The sequence below is a fragment of the Dendroctonus ponderosae genome, unplaced genomic scaffold (genome assembly GCF_020466585.1).
Source record: "Dendroctonus ponderosae isolate FM_Combo_2020 unplaced genomic scaffold, Dpon_F_20191213v2 Dpon_F_20191213_10, whole genome shotgun sequence".
In the NCBI taxonomy this organism is placed as follows: Eukaryota; Metazoa; Arthropoda; class Insecta; order Coleoptera; family Curculionidae; genus Dendroctonus; species Dendroctonus ponderosae.
In genome coordinates, this window is record NW_026017111.1 from 5,638,542 (window position 1) to 5,654,805 (window position 16,264).

General features: G+C 40.7%; 2 protein-coding genes across 5 annotated transcripts; one reads left to right on the top strand and one right to left on the bottom strand.

The window, feature by feature from the left end:
- The first annotated feature begins 8,784 nt into the window (after nucleotides 1–8,784).
- Nucleotides 8,785–12,541, top strand: LOC125502718 (inward rectifier potassium channel 2-like). 3 transcript variants are annotated; one of them, XR_007280486.1, is made up of 6 exons: nucleotides 8,785–9,376; nucleotides 9,468–9,751; nucleotides 9,812–10,062; nucleotides 10,112–10,368; nucleotides 10,466–10,830; nucleotides 10,927–12,030. XR_007280486.1 is itself a non-coding variant. In XM_048661846.1 (5 exons), the coding sequence occupies exons 1-5, from the start codon at nucleotides 9,285–9,287 to the stop codon at nucleotides 10,473–10,475; spliced, it is 894 nt and encodes a 297-aa protein (XP_048517803.1). In that variant the 5' UTR covers nucleotides 8,785–9,284; the 3' UTR covers nucleotides 10,476–12,031. The 3 variants fall into 3 exon arrangements, 2 of the variants coding, with proteins under 2 accessions (XP_048517803.1, XP_048517802.1); XM_048661846.1 differs by having other exon boundaries at nucleotides 10,466–12,031; XM_048661845.1 differs by lacking the exons at nucleotides 10,466–10,830; nucleotides 10,927–12,030 and adding an exon at nucleotides 12,063–12,541 and having other exon boundaries at nucleotides 8,788–9,376.
- Nucleotides 12,383–15,985, bottom strand: LOC125502715 (protein CASC3-like). 2 transcript variants are annotated; one of them, XM_048661841.1, is made up of 13 exons: nucleotides 15,726–15,985; nucleotides 15,380–15,536; nucleotides 15,057–15,204; nucleotides 14,908–14,997; nucleotides 14,738–14,851; nucleotides 14,438–14,571; nucleotides 14,283–14,382; nucleotides 14,034–14,228; nucleotides 13,795–13,975; nucleotides 13,467–13,740; nucleotides 13,293–13,411; nucleotides 13,065–13,238; nucleotides 12,383–13,000 (listed from the first exon to the last, which is right to left on the bottom strand). In XM_048661841.1, exons 1-13 carry the CDS (start codon nucleotides 15,768–15,770, stop codon nucleotides 12,803–12,805), a joined length of 1,929 nt encoding a protein of 642 aa, XP_048517798.1. In that variant the 5' UTR covers nucleotides 15,771–15,985; the 3' UTR covers nucleotides 12,383–12,802. The 2 variants fall into 2 exon arrangements, with proteins under 2 accessions (XP_048517798.1, XP_048517799.1); XM_048661842.1 differs by having other exon boundaries at nucleotides 13,530–13,740; nucleotides 15,726–15,983.
- Nucleotides 15,986–16,264: the final 279 nt, after the last annotated feature.

Genomic DNA, 16,264 nt, shown 5'->3' on the forward strand with positions numbered 1-16,264 from the left:
TTTGAGTTAGCTGCTCGCAATGATTTAAGAGTTCTTTTATAAGCATTAATTTTTTTAAGGATTTTCGTGCCAATTTCAAATATAATGTTTTTTAATCAGTCGACAGTACTGTTTGCTCCTGTAGTTAGTGTTCTTAATATGAAGAAATTTCAGCGAGCTGCTTGAGTGAGTTTGCGAGCTTTAAATTTTTATTTGCGGTTTTAAAAGATTTTTTAGATTTGTGTTGCACCCTCATTGTGATTGTGAAAACTCATCCCGGAGTGTGTTTAGTCAAAGTCGGTCTGTAGGCTGCTGTATCTAGTGTTTAGTAACCGCAGAAATTGAAACTGGATACGCCTGCTGGTTTGGGAGTTATGAATTTTTCTTGGTAGGCTTGGGATTTTTATGATTTTGCCTGCAGTTTCTGATATGAACGATTGCTAGAAATCAATCGAGGCTGTTAGGTGATTTACCGTCGGGCTGTAGGTTGAGCTCTCCTATGTTCAGACTGTGGCCGAATTTGAACTCGCAACGCGTACTGGTTTAGGAGTTATGGGCTTTTAATTTTAGTTATGTAGGAATTTTAAAGCGGTTTCTTGCCTCCTCAGATAAAACAAATGCAGAAAGATTTTGGTGGCAGCCTCAGATATAAAACGCTGAGAAAAATCAGCTAAGCAGCCGATTCGAGTGAAACTGGATCTCTAAGTTGGTATATCTAGTATTTATACTGTTTCGAAGTTTGAACCAGTTACGCATGGTGATTTAGGAGTTGCGATTTTTTTTTAGCGCAAATACTTTTAAGGTTTTCTTGGCAGCCTCAAACATCTGATTTTTTCAGTCAGTCGAAGTCAAACTCCTRTCGTGTATTCTTGTAGTTGCTGTTTTAATTGCGCAGAAATTGCAATCAGCCACTTGATCCGGCTCAGGAGGATTTTTTGCGGTACGATTGACGATTGTAAAAAATCATTCGCAGCTCCCATTTGAGTCAAAGTCGGTCTGTAGGTTTCTGTAGCTAGTGTTCAGTKGGTGTAGAAATTTGATCTCRAATCACCTGYCGATTTGGGAATTATGATTTTTTCTTTGTGGGAGTGYGGGAATTTTGAATATTTTATCGTAGCTTAAGATTTCAACGGTTGCAAGCAGTCAGTCGATAGGGCGATTTGAGTCAAATTTGGGCTGTCGCTTGTTCTGTCCCATGTTGGCTGTCTGGAAAAATCTGCTGTTATGTCGGAATTGTTGAAATTTCCTTTGCAGCCTCAAATGCAATCGATTGTGGCAAATGGCCCTGGACGTCGGTTTTTGTGCGTAAAGGCGCTTTTTGTTTGATATCAATGCCAATAGTCTGACCAATCTGCATCTGCATCTTCAAGAGCTGATATCCTCGAGAAACAAGCTCAGAAATGGTTGATTTTTGCATCACCTTGTAGAGGAGAACTGGGGCTGCATATGAAAGCGAACAGGACGAAAGCTACTCATGACAAAACGTTTGAAATGAAAATGTTTCAGCGGCAAAGTATGAAATTATCCGCCTTTCTAAATCGTAAATGAGTCGGTGCCCAAGGCAACAGTTCGAACGCAGAGGTGTTAACTAAATGCCGATGCAGTGTAATGATATGAATAATAGTTAATCGTTATAAAATGATAGCTGTGTGCTTCCTATTTCAAAGCAGTCGATTATGGCCGGCTTCGAACGATTCCTCGAACTTTTCAACGCACCTAATGGAAATTATGGGACCAACCGCACCATTTGCCAGCGTTGAGCGATTCGTCTTGGACGATCTGAATATGTTCTAATTGTGAGTTCCATTAACCGCCTCCTGCCACGGCATCTTCATTTTTAATCTGAAATTCCTCAGGTGAGAAAATGAGCCCACAATTTCGCTTTCTGATTAGACGATAATTTTATTCAGGGCCCTAGCAGATCGAATCAAGTCTTTAAATAAACGGCCGTGCATTTATCTGCGATGCAACCAGCATATGCAAGCATCTCGTTCATTATTATATGCTATTAAATTGATTTTAATAAGACACTTTTATTACGAAGCGACCCACCACTGATCGGACAAAATTACGATAATTGTTACAAAACCACCATCTCTTAACGCTTAACGCCATATTTGGAACCCGGCCGAATAAAGGACGACTTCGACTTTCACAAATTCATTCACGTCGCCCCATGTTAAGGTCGTTTAGGTTCCATAACGATCGGACCTCTGCTTGCAAACGCAAAAAATCACCTGTCTTGTTCATTCTGAAAGATTTCGTTTTCGTTTTCCGGTATCGACAATGTTTAATAACACTTTAGCCGTTCGATGACTACTCGAGATCAAGTGAGGGAACGAGAGCACTTGCAGGAAATGTTTGCAAATTAAAGCAGAAAAGCCGTCGGTCTGGAATTGTGCATCTTGAATGGTTTGCCGCAAAATAATTTGTTAATAAAACGTTGGGTGTTTGAAAGTTATTAGCCAAAACCCTGATGATGCCCCAGTTTCGAAACTTTAACTGCTAAACAGAGATATACTCTTTTCTCTTTCCAACGGAATGACCAACCATTGCATGGTATGGCGAGTTGGGTGGCAATTAATTGACAAACGTTCCAGAAAAAAGTACCCAAACAATGCAAGTTGAATCGAATGCACAATTTGTGACATTCAGCCTGATGATGGCCTGGCTTCCATACTTTCTGGGCTTCAAAAAAAACCTTCGCTCTGTCCAACGTGCAAATTGCCAACAGTGTGGTTGAATATCTTGAATTGTTGAGGGCGAATTAATGGACTCAGCGCTTTTTAAAAAATTCCTGGGCGAAACCCTGGCGATGATCTAGATTCCAACCGCTTTGCTTCCGAGGGCAAAAACTACACTCTTTCCAACATCCCCATCGGTAATTCCGTATTTTGACCAATTTGGCGGCAATTAATTGACAAAACCTACCGCTAAAATTGACTGACTCTTGGGTCTTGATTGGACAATCCGCCACAGCCTGATGATGGCTTGGATTCCAAACTTTCCGGGCTTCAAGAAGAAACTTCACTTTCCAAGGTGGCAATTGCCAGTAGCACTTCGCGAATAGTTTGGCGTAAATTAATTGTAAAAACCCGCCGGATCAAAGTTGTCGTTTGACTCAATGGGCTTTGAAATAAAAATTCGTTGCCGAGACCCTGATGATGACCTGTATTTTACACGTTATGTCTTTGTAGTGAAATACTTGCTGCCCTTAACACAGTTCAAGATCAGCAAACGCGTAGCTTGATTAGTTTGGCCGCAATTAATTAACAAACTTTGTGAAACAAAGGGTCGGAGCCCAGGCGCAAACAGCCCAAAATATGATCAAGCCTGATGCAAAAATTCATGGAAAAACTCCTGATGATGCCCCACATTCGAAACTCTCCAGGAATATGGGGAAGAGCTTGCTGTTTCCATCACGGTAATTATCAATGGCAGATCTTGAGAGGATTAGCGCAAATTAAAGCGCCTTTGGCTGACTGGGCTTTGAAAATATCCGGACGAAACCCTGATGATGGACTGGATTCGAGACTTTATCTACCTTAGAGGAAATACAACGACAATGGTTTATCTTTACTAGTTTGGGGGCTTTTAGTTGGCAAAACTTGGTGCCAAAATGGCCCAATAGTGTTGTCTAAAATATCCCTGCCAGCCTGCCTGAGGATGCCCTAGGTTCGAAACTACCTGCACGTGTTGGGGAAAGTATGCTCTTTCTAAATTGGCAATTGCCAGTAGTGAATCTTGGACGATTTGGGGCAAATTAATTGATGAAACGCTGATGGATCAATAGGCTTGCAAAGTTCCTGGCCGATGGCCTCTATTCGCAACTTTCGGCCCTAAAAGAGGAAAAGTTGCTCTTAACAATGGTTTGATGGGCAAAAATTCACTAATTTGGTCGAGATTTAATGCCAAAATGTCAAAAGATATTCCGATAGAAAGGGTGTGAATGAACAAGTGGTGGAAAACAACCTGATGATGACCTGGATTCGAAACTTTCTGCGCATACACAGACAACTTTGCTGTTTTCAGCAGGGCAATTGCTAATGGCCAACTTTGGATATTTGGGCGTAAATAAATTGTTAAAACGCGGCAGGCAATAAAACGCGTTTGCCTCAATGAGTTTGAAAAGTTCCTGACCAAAACCCTGATGAGGGTTTGAAAGAGCACTTTTTGCAGTTGGGACATAAAATTGCTGTCTTTCCAACGAGGTGATCAGCAATGGCCTGCTTTCACAAACTTAACGGTAATTCATTGACGAAATTTGACTGGAAAAATTGACCAGAACAGGGGTGCTGATTGAAAAATTCTTGATGCAAAACTCTGTCAAGTCATAGAGAAAACCTCGTTCTTCCAGATGCGATAATTTTTTATTGTATTTGTTGAGTGGTTTGGTAGATATTATCTGTTAAAACCCCTGAGGTAAAAAACGCGTTTGACTCAGTGTGCTTTGAAAGTTCCTAGCCGGGACCCCTGAGGATGGCCCGGATTCGAAACTTCTTGTGCCCAAGAGAGAAAATGGCACTGGTTTGATGACAATTAATTGGCAGCGAGGTTCAGGAGAAGTTAGGCGAAACAAGAGAATCGGCTGAACAATCGGTAGCAAAAAACCTGGTAATGGCCCAAATTCGAAACTCTGTGGGTGTATAAAGAAAACTTTGCCCTTTCCAATGCGGCCACTGCGAATGGCGTAGCGTGATTAGTTTGGCCAAAATAATTGTTTGAACCGGCCAAGCACATATTTGCCATTGACTCACTTACAACACTTGCACTGTGTTGGTTGTAGTGGCTGAAAGAAGTTTTCGAAAATATATTCAATGTTGCAAAATTTCGAAATTTAGCATTCAAATAGCAGGCATTTTAAGCAGATTTGGAAAGTGAGCGTTTTCAGCTGGAATAAAGGATTCCGGTAAATATGTTGGACTATAACGTATAATGTATTCGCCATTCATTTGATATTCTATGGCGTTGAAAATTTGTTCGGCACGGTTTTGCCATGGCAAGAAATTGAAATTCACACTAAACACGTTTTTGCAATAACCAATCGAAAAGTACCGTATATATTACGACGCGAAATAATTAGATTGTCGACGACCAACTTGAAACTCGTTTTCGTGGGTTTTATTCAAATAACAGAAAAAATGAAAGAGGTAACAACATATTTTATCGGCTAATGCTCATATTACCTTACATGGACCGGCCACCGATAGTTCAGCAGCTGGTTTCTTCGAATTACACTTTTAACTGTGAATTTTGCGATGATGACGGAAAAGCCCACACTTTAAGTGCATTTTTTGCAAACAGTTTCCCTCTCCTGTATAAAAATGATTGCCAGTTTTGCAGAAACACTTTGTGATAAGAACAGAAAAGCTTGGCCTGCCTCTCTTCGATAGGCGCTTGTCTGTGGCTACACTGGAAAAAGCCTTTCGGGGGGATCAGAAAATGGTTTTTCGACCACACAAGTTCAAAGTACGATTGAGCTGAAATACTATAATTTGTCCATCGCCGAAAACGGAATTTTTGTTTCGAAAAAAGAGTCTGGGACACTTGGTTTACAACTCTTTTTTTTTACTTTATGGGATTCGTGGTTGTTTCGCTTAATGGAACCTCAGCACTCTCTAGGATAATCTCTTGATCAGAAGGCAAATAATAGTTCAGACAAGCATCGAGTTTAGCGGACATTTGACTGTTGAAGATGCGACGATAAAAACTAGAAGCCCGGCAATTTCGCTCTTACCTAAACACACCAGAACAGCATTCCTTCAAGACAGTTCAAATTCAAAGTTTGTTTACTTGGAACTTACCGGTTTCGATTAATTTCATGCAAATCAATTCACCACTGCGAACAATCGCCGGATAAAATAAAATCGGCTTTTGGAACTGGTGTCACAAAATCAGCGCATTCTACCTCTAAACCGTAGAAGGATGTAGAAGACGCGAATCAACGACAACATCAAATCGTCCTCGGTACTTAACAAGTGGCGGTCGGCAGAAGGCAGAAGACTGATCTCTGATCTGGTAGAAACCACTAATGCAAAGGCGGCTGTGACGGCCGCGGCCTACTTAGTTTCATAACTTGACTAGTCTATGTTTGTTCATTGCAAAAATTAACTTTTTGCACTTGCTTTTTGGTAGAAAAAGTTTTTTATATAAAAAGGAAATTGGTTGGTTTCGGTTTTTTCTCTCCGTTCATTCCCTTTTTGGGCAAAAGCTGCGGATATAAGGGACTTTTTCTTGTTGCTTAGAGTCAAGTGTTTGCTAAAAAAGGTGAAAACTGCAATTTTCTTTTTGTTTTACTTTGAAAGTACCGAATTGTGAAAGACGGGAAGGCACGTTATTGATAATGTTAAGATTTTTGAGTCCCGTATTTACTAAGCTGGCAAATCGCAAGATTCAGGGAGATTTTAATGAAACTGGCAGCATCTTCAGAGTCAGGTGTCTTCTATAGATGGGGCGAAGGCCACATCGCCCCTTTTCTTCTGTTTTGAAGAATCAATTTTTTAAGCCAGAGTGCGCAATTGGATAAAAACTTCAATTTTGAGACCCACATTTAAACCGTTAAAAAAAATTGCGAGTTTGTGAAATGGCAACGAAACTTTTCCCATCTTCAAATTCAAGTCTTTTCTATAGAAAGTGCGAATTTCACATCGCCCCTTTCCTTCCGATATCCAGAATCAATTTTTAAGCAAGGGAGCACATTTGAATAAACACGTCTATCTTGAGACCCACATTTAAAACGCTAGAAAAAATTCGGATTATGTCAAATTGCTGCGAAACTTTTGTTATCTTCAGATTCAAGTGTCTTCTCTAGATGGTGCGAATTTCACATGGCCCCTTTATTCAGTTTTGAAGAATCAATTTTTTTAACCAGGGAGCACATTTGAAAGAAAACGTTCCATTCTGAGACCCACATTTAAAACGATAGCAAAAATTGCCAGTGTGTGAAATGGCAACGAAACTTTTCCCATCTCCAGATTCAAGTCTTTTCTATCGAAAATGCGAATTCCACATCGCCCCTTTCCTTCCGATATCCAGAATCAATTTTTAAACAAGGGAGCACATTTGAATAAACACGTCTATCTTGAGACCCACATTTAAAACTCTAGAAAAAATTCGGATTATGTCAAATTTCTGCGAAACTTTTGTTATCTTCAGATTCAAGTGTCTTCTCTAGATGGTGCGAATTCCACATCGCCCCTTTCTTCAGTTCTGAAGAATCAATTTTTTAAACCAGGGAGCCCATTTGAATGAAAACGTTCCATTCTGAGACCCACATTTAAAACGATAGAAAAGACACTTGAATCTGAAGATAACAAAAGTTTCGCAGCAAATTGACATAATCCAAATTTTTTCTAGCGTTTTAAATGTGGGTCTCAAAATGGACGTGTTTATTCAAATGTGCTCCCTTGTTGAAAAAATTGAGTCTGGATATCGGAAGAAAAGGGGCGATGTGGAATTCGCATTTTCTATAGAAAAGACTTGAATCTGAAGATGGGGAAAGTTTCGTTGCCATTTCGCACACTCGCAATTTTTTCTATCGTTTTAAATGTGGATCTCAGAATGGAACTTTTGATATCTTCAGATTCAAGTGGGTTCTCTAGATGGTGCGAATTCTACATCGTCCCTTTCTTCAGTTTACAAGAATCAATTTTGTAGGCAATAGAGCACATTTGATTAAAAACTTCTATTTTGAGGCCTACATTTGCGGAGCTGGGAAAAAATCCGATTAAGTACGATTTCCGTGAAACTTTATGCGTCTTCAAATTAAGGTGTCTTCTACAGATGTTGCGAATTTCACATAGTCTGTTAATTCAGTTTTGAAAAAGAATTTTGTTTCAAGAATTGCACATTTGAGTGAAAAAGTTTCATTTTGAGACCCACATTCAAAAAATTCCGATTATGAAGAATTGCTACGAAACTTTCCGTATCTTCAAAACCAAGTGTTTTCTATGGGTGGTGCGAATTCCGGATCGCCTCATTCTGCAGTATGCAAGAATCGATTTTTTAAACAGAGGGGCACTTTCGAATAAAAACGTCCATCTTGAGACCCACATTTACAAAGCTGAGTAAAATACCAATTATTTGGCATTCCTATGAAACGTTCGGTGTCTTCAGGTTCACGTCTCTTCTATAGATGGTGAAAACTTCACATCGCCACTTGCTTTAGTTTGAAAGAATTCATTTTTTTAATAGGGAGCACATTTGAATAAGAATTTTAATTTTGTGGCCCACATTTACGAAGCTGGAAAAATTCCCAATAAATGCAATTTCTGAGTGACTTTCACATTCACATTCAAGTTTCTTTATAGATGGTGCAAACTTCCAATCGGCTCATGCTTAAGTTTGGAAAAACCTTTTTTTTTTAAATAGAGAACACATTTGAATAGGAAAAATTATTTTGAGGCCCACATTTACGAAGCTGGAAAAAATTCCGATTAACTGCGATTTCTATGAAACTTTCTGTGTCCTCAGATTATAGTGTCTCATATAGATGGTGCTAATTTCAGGTCGGCGCATGCTTCAGTTCAATCAATTTTTTAAAGAAAAGTGCACATTTGAATAAAGACATCCATTTGAGACCCACATTTAAAAATCTGAAAAAAATTCCGATTATTTGCAATTTCTATGATTATTTTAACAGTTTTAGACCCCAAGTCTCTTCTATTGATGGTTCGAATTTCACAACGGCCCATGCTTTATTTTGAAAGAATAATTTTTTTAGAAGGAGGGCACATTTGAATAAAAATGTCAATTTTGAGACTCACATTTACAAAGCTGGAAAACATTGCTGTTATTGGGAATTTCTATGAAACTTTCAGCATCGTGAGACTCATCTATCTTCTACAGCTGAGGATAATTTTGGATTGCCACTGGCTTGAAAGAAGCACATTTTTGACACAGAGAACCCATTTGAGCACTCATCCGTTTAGAGACCCCCATTTACGAAGCTGGCAAAAATCAGGACTTTGTCCGATGTTTATGAAACTCTCCACATCGGAAGAGCCTAGTGTTTGCTCAACACGGGTTAAATTTGGAAGAAGCACTGAAATTGGTTTCCAAGATATAAATTTTTAAAGAAAAGAGCGCAGTTTAGCTGAAAAGGTCTGTACTGATCGTTCCATAATAACGAAAGAGCAATAACATTTCCATAAATACATCAAGTGGTTTAACAACATTTGAAATTCCCAGCTAAAACGAGTCTTATTAATAACATAAGCAAATAAGTTGGATGTATTGTTCGCATTATCTGATATCGTTCGTTTCACCTTTACAATGCTGTACCAAACCCAAAAAGCGGCCAGAAAATGTCGACCGAACATAACGATCTTTTGAAGTTTCTAGACGCCGAACAGAACGATCAAGTGAATTTTCCGGTCATTTTGAAACGCAGCACAAGGTAGGAAAGAAAGAACTTGAAAAAAATCCGAGCATCAGCAGGCCGTTCCTCAAATAGTCCACAGGCTAAGGTTGGATTATTGCATTTGTAGTGCGAGTCGAAATGACTTTCTCAGACGAAACACGCCCCTAAATCGCAGCCAGTATAAACGAGACGCCCGAGTGGTATGCAAAAGTGGTCGACTATTGGTATATTTCAAGAAAATTCCCCAGAAATCCGCCCAATATGCGAAAGATTTGTGGAATACGCTGATTAACATGCAGTGGCGATGGTTGCTGTTAACTGTAGCTGCTGTTAATGTTGTCGCTTACATTAGCTGCGCCTTGCTATTCTACTTCGACTCATGGTTTAGTGGAGACTTTGATAACGAAGAAGGTTTTACCAAGAAAAAAGGCGGCGCAGGATCTTGAATATGCTCTTAATGGACTTTTACAGGAAAACTCTCCTGCATGGTGGGAATCAGCAACATGCGGCACTTCTTCATGTTGGGGATTGAAACCATCACAACGATCGGTTACGGTTATGTGCGTCCAAGTGAAAATTGCGAACTGTACTTTGTTGTTTTGGCCTTTAGCACAATCACGACGATTTTTATTGATGGGGCTTTCATATCAGTAGTGTACGCTAAGTTGAACAAGCCCAAAGAGAGGAACGTGCATGGGCACATGTTCACCAAAAAAGCCATAGTAAGCGAATGGGGGCTGGAACTTCGAGAGTGAAATGATGAGTTTTTAGGTTTCCCTTCGAGATGGGCACCTTTGCTTGATAGTGCGGGTGAACGACAAGGAAGGAAGGCATGGGATCAACACTAATGTGTGCATGTATCTGATAAAAGACCGCATGATGTTGGAAGGCGAACTGATTCCAAACTATATGGTTGAACTGGCGATCAAACCATTTGGCATGCTTTTCTGGCCGGTGGATGTCATTCATGAAATAGGCCCTGAAAGCCCTTTGTGGGACATTTCTGCTAAGGAACTGATGACTACAAGGTAATAACTATTTTAGCTGCTTTAGCAATTGCTGATGCTTGCTTCCCCCGATTTATTTTGGCCTGGTAGGTATCGGTCTCAAAATGGACATTTTTAGACGCAAGTAGCGATGTGAAATTTTTCGCCATCGGCATCTACAGAACACACTTGACTCTAAAGAGGCTGACAATTTCATCGATATTGCCCATAATCCTGATTTTTGCCAGCGCCGTAAACGTGGAACAAAAGGATGCTTTTTCTTTAATTCTCCTTAAAAAAATTGTTTCGACCAGGCTAGGAAGGAGGTAGAATATTAAAATTTGCACCATCTATCGGAAATATCTGCGCCTTACGGTGACAAAAGTTTCATAGAAATCGTCCATAATTCTGATTGATGAAGCGCACTAAACGTGGCTATGAAAATGGACGTTTTTACACAAATGCACCGTCTGTTAAAAATTTGGATCGACCAGACTACAGGAGGTAAAAATATGAAATTAGTACAATCTATAGAAAGGATCTGAGCCTTACGATGACAAAAGATGCATTAAAATCACCCCTAATGCTGATTTTTTTCAGCGTTGTAAACGTGGGTCTGAAAATGGATGTTTAAAAACGATGCGCCCTAACTTTTAAAGATTTGTTTCGACCAGACTAAAGAAGGTAGAATAATGAAATTTGCACCATCTATAGAAAATACCTCAGCCTTACGGTGACAAAAGTTTCATAAAAATGGCCCATAATCCTAATTTTTGCCAGCGTACTGAACGTGGCTATCAAAATGGACGTTTTTACACAAACGCACCATCTCTGTTAAAAATTTGCATCGACCAGACTACAGGAGGTAGGAATACGAAATTAGCACCGTTTATAGAAACGATCTGAGTCTTACGATGACGAAAGTTTCATACAAATAGCCCATAATCCTGATTTTTGCCAACGTGGTAAACGTGGTTCTGCAAATGGAAGTTTTTCCACAAATGCACCCTATCTGTTAAAAATGTGCATCGACCAGACTACAGGAGGTAGGAATATAAAATTAGCACCGCCTATAGAAACGATCTGAGTCTTCCGATGAGAAAAGTTTCATACAAATCGCCCATAATCCTGAATTTTGCCGGAGTGGTAAACGTGGCTCTGAAAATGGACGTTTATCCACAAATGCACTCTATCTCTTAAAAAATTGCATCGACCAGACTACAGGAAGTAGGAATATGAAATTAGCACCGCCTATAGAAACGATCTGAGTCTTCCGATGAGAAAAGTTTGATACAAATCGCCCATAATCCTGATTTTTGCCAGCGTGGTAAACGTGGCTCTGAAAATGGAAGATAAAGTTCGCATCATTTATAGAAAGTATCTGGGTCTCACAAGAACAAAAGATTCATAAAAATAGCCCATAATCCTGATTTTTTTCAGCGTCGAAAACGTGGGTTAAAAAATTAATGTTTCTAGTCAAATGCATCCTTCCTTTTAAATATCCAATTCAATTCTTTTAAGTCTTACCATCTTTAGCAGATACTAGAGTCTGAAGATGGTTTCATTCAAACCGCGCATAATGACGCCGTGCTTATGATGGATACATTTACTTGAGCCAATTTTTCGATAATTGAGGGAAAAGTGCATCCACCATATCTTAAGAATAAACAAAAAAGTATACATGTAAAAACATCATAAGAAAACTGAACTAACTTTTGCCCGCTCTTCTATTCCAGATTGGAAATTGTTGTTGTTGTATCAGGGAGTTCGATGAAAACCGGACAATCAACGCGCAGCCAAATCTCCTATCTGAACAAAGAAATAATGTGGGGATATCAGTTTAGCCCGTGTCTGGAATTCAATGCCCCAAAACGGGAGTATCTGATCAGCAAAAAACTGTTCCAGCAAACGGTTCCGCAAGAAGTACCACTTTGCAGCGGTAGAGTCCTCAGGGAACTGCAACAACAAATAAAACCTGATAGACAATCATTGAATCTGAATCAGCTACATTCGAAATCTTAGATGTTTCAATCAATTCTTTTAAAGCGAAACTGCATTGGTTCTTAATATTATATATTACGCTATAACTAACTTTCCTTGCAACTGCCATGAAATCGTGAAAATTGCCATATATGGTTTTATCATCTATTCTTTACATTATAGAAAATATCTATCATAAATAAATAAGGAATTAAAGTCGATTATATAACATATCGATAACAATCTATAAAGAGCTCAAAGTAAGTGCGCACGATACAGAGTGTGCTAGGAATAGCGCGGACTTAGTTTAATGAACTCCGAACTTCATTATAATGATAAATTCTCTCTTACATAATATTCCATAGGTGCGAGAGTTAATTTCGTCTATGAATCAGTAATTATCTGGTTGAGATTAAACCAGTAAAACTAAAAAATAATGTAAAAAATTCCAACACACTTATCATCTACCGCTAAATCCTACATAGACAAGCCAATCTCATTCGCTCACTGGAGTCGCTTCACCAGTACTACAACTAACATCATCCCTTTGAATCTGATCTTTGAAGTTCGTGGGAGCGACTATAGGGATGGCCGCTTTAGGTCTCCTTAAAGGAACCGGCCGTTGTGCGATTTGCTGATCAGCCGAGTAGTACGTTATGCCTCCCTGTGGCTGATACAAATCAGCTGGCTGTGTCTACATTGATCAGTTGGCTCAGTTAGAAAGTGGCTATATAAAAATAACCAGCATTGTCACTTACAACAGCGTTAAACTGTCCCTGGTAGCCCTGCACGAAAGCTGGCTGTGCCTGCGTAACGTAACTGACTAGCTGGGGCTGCGCAGGCGGTGCTGCGATAAAAGGGGGCGGTGGGCCCTGCAGGAAGGCCTGAGGGGGCGCCGGCGCTGCAAAAGCAGCCGCCGCGGGAAACGGGGCCTGCAATGTGGTTTGGTCAACCCCCGACATCCAAATGTAATTCGGATGGCTTACCTGCAGCAAGGGCGGCGCTGCACTTACAGGCACTTGGGGCGGCACTAAACCTGCAGGGGGAATAGATGAGGGCAGGATTGGTTGTTGTGTTGCTGGGGGCGGGGCCGCCGAATTGTAATCTGCAACAAAACCCACTGGAATAACACTCACCAAAATTCAAGCCTTAGTGCTTACCACAGGGGTAAGTGTGTACATCTGTAACCGCTCCTCCATGCTTAATTAAATGATGGTGCTTACCATTTGGGTAGAAGCTGAAATTAGCTGGCACTGGCGGCGCGTTGGTTTCGGGGAGCGATCGTTGCCTCAATGAGCTGTAGCGCTTCGAGCCTTTGGGCTCACTGTTCTGTAAACGGGGCGGAACGCTCCCCTGTCTGTTCTGGTTGTTTGCGTTTGGCTTGTTGTTATTATTGCTGCCCGCGCTGGTTCGCTTGCCCTTATAGACCCCGTCCTAAAAAAACACAATTTTTACCCCGAAAATCACCCAAATTCCCGATCAACTTACTTGTATATTCAGACTACTGATCTCCCGTTCCATTTCAGCGATCTGATTTTGATTGCTGTTCTTGTTGGAGAAGTTTTGCGATTGAATGTACTCGTTCTCCTTCTTGAGGTTCCTTGGGGGAAGCACTTTTTGATTTTCGCTTCTAACGCTGCGCTGCTGCCGGGTTTTGGTCGTAAAACCCCTGTTAATAATAGCCCTTGTAAGTCAATGCCATCAAAATCAAAACTAGTTACACTCACTTGTAATCAGAGTCCTTGATTTCCTTCTTAGGGGCGATTATTCTCCCAGTTCCCACTTTCTGGGGCTGGTTGAACCTACCGGAACCTTGTTCCGGCTGCAAGTTTCGTTGTTCTGGCGCTTGTCTCGACGAGTTGGGATTGTGCGATGCCGGAGGCTGATTTTGCTCCACTGCTTGCTCTTTCTTCGGGTCTTGTCTGGAAATTTCAAGTTATAGCGTTGCGATTGGCTGCGGAACGGCAAAAAGTTACCTCTCAATTGACGCTCTTGAAGCTTGCATATTGTTTTCCTGAGCTTCGATGTTATCGCCATTAGAGTCTGAGGGGGACTTTAGCCGGGCGCGATCGCTGTCTGCAACAAAGCATTAAACTTAGTATGGGCTTCGCGTTTGATGCTCATGACTTACTGGCTCCTAAAGGAGGAAACTCCTCAGAGTTTCTGGGCCGCTCTTTCTTAGCGGGCTTTGGTGGGCGAGCTGGAACAGGCTTCCCATAGGCGTCTTCGTCCTCCCAGTTTCGAGTGTACTTATTCGGGCCGCGGCTAGACAAAGAATTCACCTTTCAATTGCAATACTTTCAACAAAACACTCTATTTATCCAAATTGGAGTTATATAGTACCTAACTTTCCTGTGAGTTGCAGCAAGCAAAAAATGGAAAAGATCAAATATGTACAGAGTCTTAATGAAATTGATAAAACGGGACTTACCCATATCTTCTGCGCCTTCTTGCCTTTGGAGGGCCTTCTTCATTGCGAATATCATAACCATAGATGGCAATCAATTCGGAAGGCGACTTAGGCGACTGCTCTTGATCGTTGAACCTGCAGAAAGGCCACCAATTGACTAAAAATTCGACAAAAAAACCTGATGAACTTACCGATCATGGCCCCATCTTCCCTCTTTGTCCCAGATTTTCTTTTTCCCGTCTTTGTCCACCTTTTCCGGTTCGGCTTCTTCCTGATTCTCTCTGGAATATCAGTGACCGTTAATAAGAAAACTATACCTACATAAAAATCTAGAACTTACAAGTCCTCAGCTGTTCGGTCGTCATGTTCATAGAAAGTTCCTCGCTTTGGGATGTACTGCGGGTTCTTCTTGTCCTCATCATCATCCACCTTCTTCTGTGGAACGCTTTCTTGGCCATCACCTTCTTCACGTTCAAGAGCCGCACAGTCTGCCCAATTAAACAGGAAATTAATATCGACATATGACTAATAAAATTAGAAAATTGCTGTTTTTATCTAAACCATTATAAAGTTAAGGGCCATCAAGTGCGGCAAGCGTGCCCTTTATATCAATAAACGTGGCACTGAGCCATGAGCCATGAGGGGGCTTGCTATCCAACTAACCTTCTGTTTCCGATTGGGAATCCAATCCAGATGCCTTAGAACGGGCTTTTCCAATAGGTTGCTCATCATCGTCACTGTAACTATCCACGCTGTCGTACTCTGAGATCTCAGACGAAGTCTTTTCCTTCACTGCAGCCTCAGCCACCGCAGGGCTCTCCTGTAAAATCATGGTGCGGGTTGAAGGCAAATTTCACCAGTAAACGAACACAACGTGTACGAAATCAAGGTGAAAACGCACAAAAGCGGTGAAGGTGCTCCACTTAGTGAACTTGCGACCCAGATCAGTGCCTCTTTCACTTTTACTGTGAAAATGTGCAGTGTATGGGGGGGATTTTTTGCCACCTACCTGGCTCTCATCGGGGGTTTTCTCCACATTATCCTGATCAGCCATTATAACCAACTAACCGACGATGCAAACAGTAATATTTGGGGAATCTATCTCGCAGATCTATCTGAGGAAGATACTTTGTTTTTTTTCGGCTCTGTAAACCTTACGGTTGGAGACGCACTGCGAAAGGTTTGCGGGTCTCTGTTTTTGCCGTTTGATGAACAAAGAGAAAATCGGCCTGAGCAGTCGTAGCGTTGGACTTTAAGCAGTGACATGTGTCAACGTCTTAGGTTATATAGTCAGTGTCTTCTTTCTCGTCTCGCGGAATGCCTCTTAAAGGGAGACAAGAGAGCACTAGACAGTCATAGATAGTAACAGTAGCATGGAATCAAAGCTAGTTTACTAAATATGTGGCAGACAAACAGGCATGAAAAGAGTTTTAATTTTTTTTGGGCTCAGGCCTTTGAATATAAAACTAACACTAAGTTAATTGAATATAAAACTAAGTTAGTTTTATATTCAAAGGCTCAGGCTTAATGCACAAGGGATATTAATAC